General features: G+C 43.4%; 1 protein-coding gene across 8 annotated transcripts in view; it reads right to left on the bottom strand.

Moving 5' to 3' along the window:
* Positions 1-1,012: 1,012 nt before the first annotated feature.
* Positions 1,013-15,833, bottom strand: part of LDLRAD4 (low density lipoprotein receptor class A domain containing 4) — a 439,821-nt gene continuing 425,000 nt past the window's right edge. For all 8 annotated transcript variants that reach the window (XM_088019475.1, XM_088019476.1, XM_028089368.2 and 5 more), the window contains 2 exons: positions 3,170-3,223; positions 1,013-1,672 (listed from right to left, as the gene is read on the bottom strand). In XM_088019475.1, coding sequence (XP_087875601.1) covers positions 1,142-1,672; positions 3,170-3,223 — 585 coding nt within the window. In that variant the 3' untranslated portion in view covers positions 1,013-1,141. The remainder of the gene's footprint in view (positions 1,673-3,169; positions 3,224-15,833) is intronic.

Genomic DNA, 15,833 nt, shown 5'->3' with positions numbered 1-15,833 from the left:
GGAATACACTGAGAAGTCACATAGTTCAACAGTATTAAAAATAACCACCTTGCATTTTAAACAATTTATTGCATAAAATAATGTATGTATCTGAGTATATTTCATGCTACAGTGGAAAAAAAACCTCTAAATTACTGAAGAAACTGCACCGCGGGAGGATGGGCAGCACTGCATGATACCGGGTACATAAATGCATGTGTCGGGGTCAAAGTTAATCAAATATGCAGCCTAAGACTAGCAGAGTAACTCAAACAAGTCAGAAATGCTGGGATTTAGTATTTCCTATCTTCCATCCAAAAGTCTCCAAATACTTCAGTGATGCACTGCTATGTGAGGCCAACTCCTGCAACAGGAATGGCTTCCAGACTTAGGTAAGTTGGCGTATGTGAGGCTACATCCCCAAACATCTTTTCTCGCGTGATTCTGGGGAACACTCCAGGTATTCCTCGGGCCTAATAATAATCCACAGGTGATAAGACAACATACAGAACTTCACATGGAACAGTCCCCTCATATATAAACATTTAGATAGTGCAACTTTTTAAAAACACATCGTCACAACACAAATTAACTCCTTGCATTCATCTGACTTCTTCACTTTATACCTTGGCACACAAAACAGGAATTTTGAATCATGTTTTTAAAACAAAATAAAAGTTCCACACCTTGGGAGAAAAAGCAAACTGGCCGATACTTCCCCATGATAATATATAATAATGCATCCTTCTTTATCAATTAGTTATAAAATGGGCCATTCTGGCCTCTTTCTCTGCAAAGTCTCCTTTCATAATTAAATAAATCAAATACCTCTGTGGGTCTTATTTCATGATCTCTTCCAAGCATCCCTTTCTGTGTTCCCAAGCCCGCCCTTGGCCAAAACCAGCCCCCACCCCCACCCCGTCCTGACGCCTGTCCCCAGATAAACACTGTTCGCGGTCAGACCGGATGGAAGTTTGTATTATTTCAGTCTAGTCTGCATGCAATTCCCCTGAAAGGAATCAGAAACAAAGACCACGTTTGCACATTTGGTTTTACTTCGTTGTAGCAGGTGAGACGGACCACCACCGTGCCGGGGGGTGGCGGAGGCCGCGCGGCCCTCCTCCCTCCTCGGCATCTTCCTCCTCCTGCGCACGTGAGCGGGTCAGACAAGGTTGCCGGGCTTCCTGTCTTTGCCCTGGAGGGGCAGCACTGTGCCCCCTGAGCTGTCCTGCTGAAACGGCAGTCTGCTCGCCCGGTGCGCGCTGCTGTGCTGGTGATGGAAGAAGGAGGCGCCTGGGTAGTGGCCCATCACCTCGCTGTACGTCGGGGGCGGCCCCTCCATCCTCCCGTTACTGCTGCGGGTGCTGGCGCTTATGCCTGAGTTGCTGCTCGGCGGACACGGGCCCCCACTGCACACGGAAATGTCTATCAAATCACTGTCGAATATGGTTCGGTTGGGCGGGGCCCGCACAGATTCTCGGTTGAGTTCCCTCTGCTGTTCAGGGTCCCTGAGCTGCAGGGCGCAGGGCCCCTGGTAAGGAGGCGGCTCCTCCCCGTCAGACAGGGAGATGGTGGGAGGAAGGTCGATCTCGTGCTGCACGTAGGGGTAGGTGGGCTGGAAACGGCTGAACCGGTCCCTCTGGATAAAGGATGGGGCGGTAAACCTGTCCCTGGACCTCGGGGCATACATGATCTGCAAGGGAAGGAGGAGAGGGTTGAAGACATCCACGACACAAGGACCACGAATGTGATGGTATCAAGAAAGTTCATGCCTGGTCTGTGTTCTCAGCAGTTTGGAGACTTTTTTTTTTTTTTTTTTTTTACATTTTCTTTATTTATTTGACAGAGAGAGAGAGACAAAGCGAGAGAGGGAACACAAGCAGGGGGAGTGGGAGAGGGAGAAGCAGGCTTCCCCTGGAGCAGGGAGCCCCCGATGCGGGGCTCCATCCCAGGACCCTGGGATCGTGACCTGTGCGGAAGGCAGATGCCTAACGACTGAGCCACCCAAGCGCCCTCAAACAGTCCTCAAAACAGGAAACAACAGGAAAAGTCTACTTCAGAAAAAAAAAAAGTCGTTTTCTTATTCCCTGTGACTTACACCACTCATCTTGCCAAACCACAGGTAATCTAGGATGGTTCAACAGCGGAGACTGTGGTTAACTGGTTTAATGGGAGTTACGGTGTATGCTATGCATACATTTTCTGGTTCCGGTAGAATACAACAGCAATTTCCGGAGTTCAGTAAACAGGAACGGGGTGGAAGAACGCTGTGCGGGTGGCGCTGCAGTCCTGCCCACCTGGTGACAGTTCTGGGCCCCCAGCCCTTCACCTGGAGCAGAAGGACCATGCTGCCTGCTCTCTCACCTATGATTCAGGAGAGTAGGGGGCCCCTCAGAGTTTTCATTGTAAATGTAAGTTTAATTGCACACAATGGTACTTGGGGTAGGTACAAGGCACTGGGTCAATTTATGAATTATTTACAGGAGCATGTTGATCTATCAATTACTTAAGAAAATACAGAAAAAGTGCGTTCTTTTTCCTTCTAGGTTCTAGGCTTATCCAGTTGTTTCATTCTGGATAAAAGTTTCCTGTAGTTATTTTTAGTAACTGACATGAAAAATATTTTGTACTCCAAAGTAAATATAATTACAGATTTGTTTTCCCAAAATGAATCCAAGTACTATTCTTCTTACATAATCCTCTCACCTAGTCCACCATCCAAATTTCTTCTAGAGGAAAGAGATATATACAGATCTAAAGATATATATCTCCACTGACTTCTCTCACACCATAGTTTTAGCTTATAGGCAAAAATTTTGTTATTTAAAAAAATCATATTATTAAACTTGGAGATGTATTTATAAACTATGCCCACATCTGCCAAGCCTCATTATTAGCAGCTTATGGGATCATGTAAAGATCAGTGATTCTCAACCTGGTTTCTGTAAGGAGCTTCAGACTAGCAGGAATCATCTCTAGGACATTCCAGGGCAAAACTCCTCCCCACCTTTTGAACCCAAAGTTACAGCACATACCTTAAGGGAAATGCGTTATTTCTTACTCTATGCTGTTAATACACTTAGCCTTTCCACCAGTTCTGCTGCAATGGTTTTTCCCCTCCTCCCTCCCCTGACATGGGTGCAGCAGCTACCTCTGGCGGCCCACCCCCCACCCCTGCCCAACTCCTTACCTCTGAGGCCCCTGGCCGAGGCCCGGAGCTGCCTGAAGGCCACAGGCGCCCTTCCTGGCAGTGGGAGGACAAGAAACATCACAAGAAAATCATTAGTTTCATACAACAGCACCCAAAATCAAGGGATCACATTCCTCTTTGACAGAAGCAGACCTGTTTAAAACATGGAGTGACAAAGAACTGGTCCTTTTTCACACCTAACATCTAAACAGAATTGTGACCATAAGGAAAAGGTAGGAGGTTTTGGTCTCAGCCATAATAGATTTGAAATAGATCTGAAATCAAATATCTTCCGAACTATACACCTGTGTGTTTGCAATACATTCAAAATGTCCTCAAAACTGCATTCAAAACTGCATTCAATCACCACCCGGATCTGCGTAGGGTCTGGGTGGATCCAAGCTCTTATTCGGAGGCCTGCCTGCACAATGGATGCTAGCGGCACGGGGCCGAGTGCCAGACAACACCCTTCTGAACTGCAACCAGCTTTGACCTAAGCAACAGCAGTAGTAGAAGGAAAACGCTAGCTAGCCACACTGGTTGGCTTTCAGACCCAAAACTGAGTTTCCAAAAGCCCAAATGCCCTTCGAATGTCTTGTAGTGAGTTTATTCTTCAGTCTATATATTCATAAGGCAGATGTCACTGGACATCTAGTTGTTTAATATCTTTTTCAAAAATGTTTGACCAGACCCACAAGGTGACAAGCAAACAGTAGACATGATTAAGGGTCATTTCTAACTCCGTAAATTTGTTTACAAAGCATTTCAATATGTCATCGCTTTTGAACCCAAATTGTTGGCTATTAGCCAGTGTCTGTTGGGCTATTTATTAGCTTAAGGCCTGTTACTCTAAGAAAGAGAGTAAGAACAGCTGGGTTGGTGGTGGTGGTGGTGGTGGGGAGAGACGCCTGTATTTTTGGATTCCTAGAAATATGCATACATGACCTTGTGCCATCACTGAGCCTCCTGAAGTCTAAGAACGCCCACGAGTCGACCTGCCAGGTAAAACACCCCTACGTCTTTGGACACGAAGGCCAACCCTCTCTCGCTCCCTTTTGTAGGCCAGAATTCTAACACAAACACTCCCTTCACAGCTAAACAGTGTACTTGTCCGGTACATATAACCTGTTCCTAAGATACCCGCAGGACGACACGGAATCAGGGGCAAAAATATGAACAGGCCCAGCTGCACTTAAAGGAAGTTGGGGCTTAGGGTCTGACTATGAAATCACGTAATGGGCCGTTTTGGCTCCGGCGTGGCGACAGGTGACAGACGGCGCCAAGTCGAATCTAATCAAGCAGCTGCCCCGCACCCACAGGCAGCCCTTCACCAGGCCCAGAGTTGCATGGAGCTGGCGCAGCTTCCTCGGGGTCAAAGGGAAACGATCAGTATGCCTCTGGGTGGACGTCGCCACTCTCAGATTGAAAACAGCGGGAAAACGAAGCCTTGCATAGCTCTGTGACTTGTAATTTTGCCCCAGCAACTCTTCGTGTCCGTCACGTGAGCTTGGGGCCACTCCTGCGCCTGCACACACTGGCCACCCCCCTGACCCTGGGGGCTGGCACCAGGCGACAGCCAGAGCAGGAGGCTGACACAGAGTGAGCCGCCTAAGGGCCAGAAATAACAGCACCATGTGAGGTGACCTAGAAGTAGGGGCTTGCACGTTTTCTGAAAATGGAAATAGCCATCCTCGATGGTTTTACTTCCCTAGAAATGAACCAAACTGGGACACTGCCTGCAAGAGACCAGGCCTTGTGGTCTTGAGCCTCCATTCACCGAAGTCATACCCGACCCCCGTTGCCAGTTCCACTCGGTGCTTTGTGACCTCTCACTGGGACTCCTCTGAGCAACGCCGGGGCCGCTCTCCTGCCTTTGGCGCCACACTGCCTTCCTGGTCTGTGCTTTCGCCTCCCTGGCCACGCGGCCCCAAGCTCGGTGGTGCCTCCAGCTCTGCGTTTGGTAAAATGTGGGGAGGTCCTCAGACCCCGCCTGGGGCACGTCTGCTCTCACTGCGGGCTCCCTGGGCCACTCCCTCCCGCCCCCCTCCTTGCAGGGCCATCCTGGTGGGGGTGGGTCTACGCCACTGCACCTCCTCCCGGGAGCTCCAATACCCAGCTGTGGGGGCCTCCTGGATTCCAACGGAATCCCAGCACCGACCTGTTTGCACAGGAGCTCATCAGCTTCTCCCGGAATTTCATATTCCTCTGCCACTGGGGCTCATCATCCTCTTACCATTCCCCCTCGCCCCCACTCTACCTCCCTCATTGCCATCATGAATATTTTATTTATTTATTTATTTTTAATGATTTTATTTATTTATTTGTCAGAGAGAGAGCACAGGCAGGGGGAGAAGCAGGCTCCCCACTGAGCAAGGAGCCCGCGCAGGGTTCCATCCCAGGACCCCGGGATCATGACCTGAGCCGAAGGCAGCCACCCAACCGACTGAGCCACCCAGGCGCCCCTCCATCATTAATATTTTAACAATGACATGGTTTATGGACAACTCTCTGCCCCCTGATTCATTCGTTTTTACAGGACACTTCTTTTTTAGGGCTTTCACCCACACAGTACACAGGAGCCCATGAAAACTATGAGATCTCCAAGATGCCATGGTGAGAACAGTTAGGGTCAACAGCCCAGAAAAGCTGTCATTCTAGTTCTGTGCTGGTACATGGAGAACTGAGACCCAGAAGATGGCCAGAATTCTAGAAAGTCTGGCTCCCAGCCGACTTGATGGTTAGGGACCTGCCTCACTCAGGCCCTCATGCCATAAGCTGCAGTGGCCACACCCCGGGGGCTGTCCCATCACCAGACTGTCCTCAGGAGCACCCAATCCCACACTGCTGGCGAAGCCCGATGATTCCTGCCCCCCAGGTGAGGTGAAGTCCTTGGACTATGATTTGACCCCATGACCAGTGTCCTCCAAGGGGCCTGTACTATCTTTTCAGAAAGCTGTGGCTAGCTGAACTCAAAGACATGGGCCCTTTTGCCTAGACCCCTCTGTTTCTGCATCTCCAAACACTAGTGGTGACATTTTCAGGGAGAAGGGGCTCATCCTACAGCTGGATTTACTCAAATGGCAATATTTCTGGATCCTCATTATGGAAGCAATTTTTATTTCAACAGAGAAGTCTCCATTGTTCCTGGCTAATGCTTATATTATTACATGGTATTATACTTGGAAGAAGCTGTGAATTAAGATAATACTTAAAATAGTTCATAGAAATTTGAGCAATAGGAATAAAATTTTGCTAAACAAATTCCTTCCCTTACAGCTTTGTTTCTTTCCCTTGTTAGAATACCCACCAAAAGGAAGGGAAGCATTCGTTCATTACTTCATCATATATCTACTGAACACCTCCTGACAAGAGGTCTTGATCCCAACACGTGAGATGATGTGCATAATCGAATAGCCCCTGCGCCACACCTCCCCATGGGATGGGGGGTTGGGGGAAACAGAGGGTCTGGACAACCCCCCGAGGTTAAGCTGTCACTCCTCCCTCCCCCTTGTTCCACTCAAGAAAGCATTCTGGAATATCATTTGTCGTGACATCACTCTATCACTTTGAATCAATTCTAGTTCATTTTTTTTTAAGGTATATTATTCTCAAGTCGCTCATGTTGTATCTGTTATTAGTCCCAGTTACTTGAGACACACATTGAAACTGAGGACAACACATGGGGGACTGTCACACCTGATCTAGGATGCTTACAAGAAAGGCACTCAGTTGGGTCCCTCTCTGTATGTGCACGGCCTTGCATGTATGTTTCTTACTCTCTAGTTTTCTGCCTGGAACAAAGGCTCTGTAACAAGAAAGGTAATGACTGATTATCTGACGACAACTTAATATTACCCGGATGGACGACACAGCTCTTGACACAGGCGGATCTGTAAGGACAAGTGAACTCTTGAGTTGGGAAAGCCCTTGGCCAGAATCCTGGCCCTGCACTCTTCAATCTGTGACTTCAGACAAGCTTGTTTAGTTTCTTCACGCGTCAGTTTCCTTATTTGTAGAAGAGTTTGTTGTGAGCCTCAATTACAGCAATGTATGTAAATTCCTTAGTCCATGCCTTGCACGTAAGTATTCAGTAAATGGTAGCTCTTAACGTTATAGGTAATGGCTACCTGCTGTTTTACACAACTAAAGTGGGGGCAATTTTCAGTTACGCTTTTAAAATAACAAAGTCATTGAAATTTCCTTATTTGTTTATTTACAAGACTATTCCAAAGGTGGCATTTTGCCTTTTTCAAAAAAACTGTTTCTGAGTCTAGCTGACACACAATGTTACCTGCGTTTCAGGTGTACAGCACAGGGATTCCACATCTCTGTACGTTAGGCTCTGCTCACCGAAAGTGTAACGACCATCTGTCACCAAAGGTGGCATTTTGAGTGGAAAGACTGGAAGCATCAGAAAGACTGAAGCGAAGTTGCATTTACCTCCGATTTCTTCAGAACCTTTCTCATAAGGTCGGGAGCTGATTTCTACAAGGGGCCTTACCCATGAGACCCCTCACAGCAAGGTCTTCTCCACAACTTCCTGCCACTGGGTTCCAGCAAGACCCCAGGTGCTACATAGAAGAAAGGCCCACTGCTGCATGATGACTCTCTGTGCTCTTTGGTCATTCGCTCAGCTGACAGTAGCCGTCCACTGAGGGGACCACCGGTAAGTACAGACATCAGCAGAAGCTGCCTAGGCCGTGCACCGCTCCTTCTGATGTCATGAGGTGAAAGCAGGGAGGCAGTAAACAGAATAAGAGCTTATCACAAGAGCTTATCTCTTACATCTTCTTTTATTTGCTAAAATGAAATCTTTCCTGTGAATGAGTCCTTCACCATTTGTCATTCTTCTGCTAATGCAGTCACTGTGGACTCATTGTTTGACCATCTCTGAGTCGGGGGACATTATTTCTTCTGAATCTGCAAGGCTGTGGGCAGAGCCTGGACTGTGGAAACATGCCAAGAGAGAGGCTTCCCTCATGGCAGTGCCTATCAGCCCAGATCCACAGAAAAGCACCCTGAACCCCTTGGACCACCCTGGGGGTGCTGGCTGGTCATCAAGAGGTGCTACTGAATCTACACCTTATGGGAAAAGGGCCACAGGACAGCTCTTAATCTTGCAGGCTTAAAGACAGGTATTTTCAGACCCTTCTATACTTGAGAAGTCGCTTTGTATTCTCCTCCTTCCCAATCGTCAATGAACAAACCGCCAAACTGACAGAAAAATTTCCTGTTAAGTCAAACCTGCTTGACGCTAAAACATCTGCATTAAAGACAAAAAAGATCACCTATCTTCCAAGTGATTGTCTTTATGATGCCAACAATCAAGATGTGTTATTTGCAGACCTGGAACACAGTGACTGCATTTTTTCCCTTTAAATCTGACCATCTGGTACATTTCAGGGGGTGGGTGGTGAGTGGGAAATCAAAACCAACTTGTCTTCTTTGTATTTTTTTTTATTGTGGCAAAATGTATATACATGAAATTTGCCATCTTAATCATTTAAAAGTGTGTTCTATGGCGTTAAGTACATTCGTATTGTTGTGCAACTATCACAACCATCCATCTCCCAGAACCTTTTCATCTTCTCAAATCGAAATGCTGGCCTCATTAGCCACTGACTTCCCATTTCTTCCCCGCCCCGGGCCTGCTGGCAACCACCATTCTACTCTCTGTCTCTGTGAATTTGACTATTCTAGGTGCCTCTTATAACTGGAATCATACATTTGTCCTTTTGTGCACAGGTACAATATTGTATCCTTTTTTCCCTTAGCATAATATCTCTAAGGTTCATCAATGTTGTAGCATGTGTCAATATTCCCTTCCTTTTTAAGGCTAATTTCCATTATAGATATATGTCATTTTTTGTTTATTCATTCATCCATTGATGGATATTTTGGTTGTTTCCACCTTTTGGCTATTGTGAATAAAGCTGCTATAAACAGGGGTTTACAAATAACTCTTTGAATCTTTGCTTTTAATTATTTTAGGTCTAAAACCACAGGTGGAATTGCTGGATCATATGGTAATTCTATGGTTAATTTTTTGAGGAACCAACCATACTGTTTTCCTAGCAGCAGTACCATTTTACATTCCCATGAGCAATGCACAGGGTTCCAATTTCTTCACATCTTCACCAACATTTGTTATTTCCTGGGTTTTCCTGATAATAGCCATCCTAATGGGTGTGATGTGGTGTCTCATTTTGGTTTTGATTTTTGTATGATTAGTGTATTAAGTCAAGGTTTTCCAGAGAAACAAAACCAATAGGGAACATTGTTTTATATATATATATATATATATATACACATATATATATATACACACACACACTATATATATATTTAAAATATATCATTTAATTTAATGTATATCCTATTATATATATAATAGGATAAATATATAATAGGATATTATAGGAATTGGCTTATATGGTTATAGAGACAGAGAAGTCTCACAATCTTCCATATGCAAGATGGAGAACCAGGAAAGCTCGTGGTATAATTCCAGTCAGTCTGATGACCTGAGAAGCTGGGGCGGGGGCGGGGGTGGGGAGGGTGCACAAATATAAATGTTGGAGTCCAAAGGCCCAAGAACCATAAGTTCTGATGTCCAAGGGCAGAAGATGTACCCCCCAGCTCAAGAAGAAAGAGAGAAAATCTACCCTTCCTTCACCTTTTTGTTCTATTCAAGCCCTCCAAAGATTGTATGATGCCAGCTCACACTGGAGAGGGCAGATTTTCTTTTCTCAGTCAGCTGAGTCAGATGTTCATTTCTTCCAGAATTACTCTCACAGACACATCCAAAAATAATGTTCTATTACTTATCTTAGCATTGCTTAGCCCAGTTAAGTCGACACATAAAATTAACCATCACAATTAGTTATACTGAGCTTTTCTCATGTGCTTATTGGCCATTTGCGTATCTTCTCTGGAGAAATGTCTATTCAAGTCCTTTGCCTATTTTTAACTTGGGTTGTCTAGGTGCACCTGGGTGGCTCAGGCGTTAAGCGTCTGCCTTCGGCTCGGGGCATGATCCCAGGGTGCTGGGATCGAGCCCCACATCGGGCTCCCTGCTCAGCGGGAAGCCTGCTTCTTCCTCTCCCACTCTCTCTGCTTGTGTTCCCTCTCTAGCTGTCTCTCTCTCTGTCAAATAAATAAAATCTTTGAAAAAAAATTGTGTTGTCTAGTATTTTGTTGTTGAATTGTAGGAGTTCTTAATATATTCTGGATATTAATCCCTTATCAGATACATGATTTGCAAATATTTTCTCCCATTCTGGGAGTTGCCTTTTCAGCTCTGGACATCTTTTTAATTTCTGAATTCTAATCTATCTATTTTTTTCTTTTGTTGCCTGTGCTTTTGGTGTCATAGCCAAGAAATCATTGCCAAGCTCAACTTTATGAAGTTTTCCCCATTGTTTTCTTTAAGAGTTTTATAGCTTTAGCTCTTACATTTAGGTTTTTGGACCATGCTGAGTTAATTTTTTGTATATGGTATTAAATGATAAGGTTCAATGTCATTATTTTGCATGTGGACATCCAGTTTTCCCAACACCATTTTTGAAAACACTGTCCTTTCTCCTTGAATGGTCTTGGCATCCTTGTCAAAAATCACTTGACCATGTAGGTGAGAGTTTATTTCTGGGCTCCCTATTCTATTCCACTGGACTCTATGTCTGTCTTTATGCCAGTACCACACTGTTCCTTTGCAGTAAGTTTTGTAATCAAGAAGTATGAGACTTCCAACTTTGTTATTCCTCTTCAATATTATTGGCTACAGTGGGGGCCACTATCTCCCTGGAGATGGCATATGCATTTTAGGATGGACTTTTCTTTTTCTGCAAAAAACCATCATTGGGATTTTCACAGTATTTACACTGAATCTGTAGATTGCTTTGAGTAGTATTGACATTTTAAGAATATCAAGTCTTCCAATCCATGAACATAAATGTCTTTCCATTTATTTGTGTCTAAATTCTTTCAGCACTGTTGTATAGTTTTCAGTGTACACATCTTTCACCTCCTTGGTTAAGTTTCTTCCTAAGTATTTTATTCTTTTTGATGCTACTTGAAAAATTGAACTGATTTCTTAATTTCCTTTTCAGATTGTTCACTGTTAGTGTAAAAAATGCAACTGATTTTTGCATATTGATTTTTGTATCCTGCAACTTTGATCAATCTGTTTATTAGTTCCAGCAGGTTTTTGTTTGTTTGTTGGAATTTTTACGGTTTTCTATATATAAGATCATGTCATCTCTGAACAGAGATAATTCTAATTTTTCCTTTCTAATTGGAATGCCTTTTATTTCTTCTTCTTGCCAAGTTGCTCTGGCCAAAACTTCTAATAAATACTATGTTGAAATAGAAATGGTAAAAGCATGCATCCTTGTCTTGTTCCTGATCTTAGAGGAAAAGTTTTCAGTCCTTCACCACTGAGTATGTTAGCTATGGGCTTTTCATAAATGGCCTTTTATTATGTTGAGGTAGTTTCCTACTATTCTGGTTTCTTGAATGTTTTTAATCGTAAAAAAGTACTGAATAATTTCAAATTCTTTCTCTGCATCAATGAGATGATCATTTACTTTTTTCCCTTCATTCTTTTTTTTTTTAGAGATTTTATTTATTTATTTCACAGAGATAGAGAGAGCACAAGTACACAGAGCGGCAGGCAGAGGCAGAAGGAGAAGCAGACTCCCCGCTGAGCAGGGAGCCCGACGTGGGACTCAATCCCAGGACCCTGGGATCACAACCTGAGCTGAAGGCAGATGCTTGACCGACTGAGCCACCCAGGCGACCTTCCCTTCATTCTATTAATGAACAGTAGATTGATTTTCATATGTAGAAACATCCTTGCATGAGAGAAATAAACCTCATTTGGTCATAGTGTATAATCCTTTTAGTATGCTACCGAATTCAGTTTGAAGTATTTTGTTAAGGATTTTTTATTAAATTTTTTATTGTTATGTTAATCACCATACATTACATCATTAGTTTTGGATGTAGTGTTCCATGATTCATTGTTTGTGCATAACACCCAGTGCTCCATGCAGAACGTGCCCTCTTTAATACCCATCACCAGGCTAACCCATCCCCCCACCCCCTCCCCTCTAGAAACCACAGTTTGTTTTTCAGTGTCCATCGTCGCTCATGGTTGGTCTCCCCCTCCGATTTCCCCCCCTTCATTCTTCCCCTCCTGTTATCTTCTTTTTTTTTCTTAACATATATTGAATTATTTGCTTCAGAAGTACAGATCTGTGATTCAACAGTCTTGCACAATTCACAGCACTCATCATAGCACATACCCTCCCCAATGTCTATCACCCAACCCCCCACCACTCGAACAACCCTCAGTTTGTTTCCTGAGATTAAGAATTCCTCATATCAGTGAGGTCATATGATACATGTCTTTCTCTGATTGACTTATTTCACTCAGCGTAACACCCTCCAGTTCCAACCACGTCGTTCCAAATGGCAAGATCTCATTCCTTTTGATGACTGCATAATATTCCATTGTGTATATATACCACACCTTCTTTATCCATTCATCTGTCGATGGACATCTTGGCTCTTTCCACAGTTTGGCTATTGCGGACATTGCTGCTATAAACATTGGGGTGCACGTACCCCTTCGGATCCCTACATTTGTATCTCTGGGGTAAATACCCACTAGTGCAATTGCTGGATCGTATGGTAGCTCTATTTTTAACTGTTTGAGGAACCTCCATACTGTTTTGCAGGGTGGTTGCACCAGCTTGCATTCCCACCAACAGTGTAGGAGGGTTCCCCTTTCTCCGCATCCCCGCCAACATCTGTCGTTTCCTGACTTGTTAATTTTAGCCATTCTGACGGGTGTGAGGTGGTATCTCATTGAGGTTTTGATTTGGATTTCCCTGATGCCGAGTGATGCGGAGCACTTTGTCATGTGTCTGTTGGCCATGTGGATGTCTTCTTTGGAAAAATGTCTGTTCATGTCTTCTGCCCATTTCTTGATTGGATTATTTGTTCTTTGGGTGTTGAGTTTGATAAGTTCTTTATACATTTTGGATACTAGCCCTTTATCTGATAGGTCATTTGCAAATATTTTCTCCCATTCTGTCAGTTGTCTTTTGGTTTTGTGGACTGTTTCTTTTGCTGTGCAAAAGCTTTTTATCTTGATGAAATCCCAATAGTTCATTTTTGCCCTGGCTTCCCGTGCCTTTGGCGATGTTTCTAGGAAGAAGTTGCTGCGGCTGAGGTCGAAGAGGTTCCTGCCTGTGTTCTCCTTTAGGATTCTGATGGACTCCTGTCTCACGTTTAGGTCTTTCAACCATTTGGAGTCTATTTTTGTGTGTGGTGTAAGGAAATGGTCCAGTTTCATTCTTCTGCATGTGGCTGTCCAATTTTCCCAACACCATTTGTTGAAGAGACTGTCTTTTTATCATTGGACATTCTTTCCTGCTTTGTCAATGATTAGTTGACCAGAGAGTTGAGGGTCCATTTCTGGGCTCTCGATTCTGTTCCATTGATCTATGTGTCTGTTTTTGTGCCAGTACCATACTGTCTTGATGATGACAGCTTTGTAATAGACCTGGAAGTCCAGAATTGTGATGCCGCCAGCTTTGCTTTTTTTTTCAACATTCCTCTGGCTATTCGGGGTCTCTTCTGGTTCCATACAAATTTTAGGATTATTTGTTCCATTCCTTTGAATAAAGTGGATGATGGTATTTTGATGGGGATTTCACTGAATGTGTAGATTGCTCTAGGTAGCATTGACATCTTCACAATGTTTGTTCTTCCAATCCATGAGCATGGAACGTTTTTTCCATTTCTTTGTGTCTTCCTCAATTTCCTTCATTAGTATTTTCTAGTTTTCTGAGTACAGATCCTTTCCCTCTTTGGTTAGATTTATTCCTAGGTATCTTATGGTTTTGGGTGCAATTGTAAATGGGATCGACTCCTTAATTTCTCTCTCTTCTGTCTTGTTGTTGGTGTATAGGAATGCCACTGATTTCTGTGCATTGATTTTATATCCTGCTACTATACTGAATTCCTGTATGAGTTCTAGCAGTTTTGGGGTGGAGTCTTTAGGTTTTCCACATACAGTATCATATCATCTGCAAAGAGTGAGAGTTTGACCTCTTTTGCTGATTTGGATGCCTTTAATTTCTTTTTGTTGTCTGATTGCTGTGCCTAGGACTTCTAATACTATGTTGAATAGCAGTGGTGTGAGTGGACATCCCTGCCGCGTTCCTGACCTTAGGGGAAAAGCTCTCAGCTTTTCCCCATTGAGAATGATATTTGCTGTAGGTTTTTCATAGATGGCTTTTATGATATTGAGGTATGTACCTTCTATCCCTATACTCTGAAGAGTTTTGATCAAGAAATGATGCTGTACTTTGTCAAATGCTTTTTCTGCATCTATTGAGAGGATCATATGATTCTTGTTCTTTCTTTTGTTAATATATTGTATCACGTTGATTGATTTGCGGATGTTGAACCAACCTTGCAGCCCAGGGATAAATCCCACTTGGTCGTGGTGAATAATCTTTTAATGTACTGTTGGATCCTATTGCCTAGTATTTTGGTGAGAATTTTTGCATCCATGTTCATCAAGGATATTGGTCTGTAATTCTCCTTTTTGATGGGGTCTTTGTCTGGTTTTGGGATCAAGGTAATGCTGGCCTCATAAAATGAGTTTGGAAGTTTTCCTTCCATTTCTATTTTTTAGAACAGTTTCAAGAGAATAGGTATTAATTCTTCTTTAAATGTTTGGTAGAATTCCCCTGGGAAGCCATCTGGCCCCGGGCTTTTGTTTGTTGGGAGATTTTTGATGACTGCTTCAATTTCCTTAGTGGTTATAGGTCTGTTTAGGTTTTCTATTTCTTCCTGGTTCAATTTTGGTAGTTGATACATTTCTAGGAATGCACCCATTTCTTCCAGGTTATCTAATTTGCTGGCATAGAGTTGCTCATAATATGTTCTTATAATTGTTTGTATTTCTTTGGTGTTGGTTGTGATCTCTCTTCTTTCATTCATGATTTTGTTGATTTGGGTCCTTTCTCTTTTCTTTTTGATAAGTCTGGCCAGGGGTTTATCAATCTTGTTAATTCTTTCAAGGAACCAGCTCCTAGTTTCATCGATCTGTTCTACTGTTCTTTTGGTTTCTATTTCATTGATTTCTGCTCTGATCTTTATTATTTCTCTTCTGCTGGGTTTAGGCTTTATTTGCTGTTTTTTCTCTAGCTCCTTTAGGTGTAGGGTTAGGTTGTGTATTTGAGACCTTTCTTGTTCCTTGAGAAAGGCTTGAATTGCTATATACTTTCCTCTCAGGACTGCCTTTTATGTATCCCAAAGATTTTGAACAGTTGTGTTTTCATTTTCATTGGTTTCCATGAAATTTTTAAATTCTTCTTTAATTTCCTGGTTGACCCATTCATTTTTTAGTAGGATGCTCTTTAGCCTCCATGTATTTGAGTTCTTTCTGACTTTCCTCCTGTGATTGAGTTCTAGTTTCAAAGCACTGTGGTCTGAAAATATGCAGGGAATAATCCCAATATTTTGGTACCAGCTGAGACCTGATTTGTGACCTAGGATGTGATCTATTCTGGAGAATGTTCCATGGGCACTAGAGAAGAATGTGTATTCCGTTGCTTTGGGATGGAATGTTCCGAATATATCTGTG

Source organism: Eumetopias jubatus, unplaced genomic scaffold (assembly GCF_037043125.1).
Source record: "Eumetopias jubatus isolate StellerSeaLion01/CBP00866 unplaced genomic scaffold, mEumJub1_p1.0 scaffold_16, whole genome shotgun sequence".
Taxonomy (NCBI): Eukaryota; Metazoa; Chordata; class Mammalia; order Carnivora; family Otariidae; genus Eumetopias; species Eumetopias jubatus.
The sequence above is the reverse complement of the archived record's forward strand: the minus strand, read 5'-3'. Positions and strand labels throughout refer to the sequence as shown.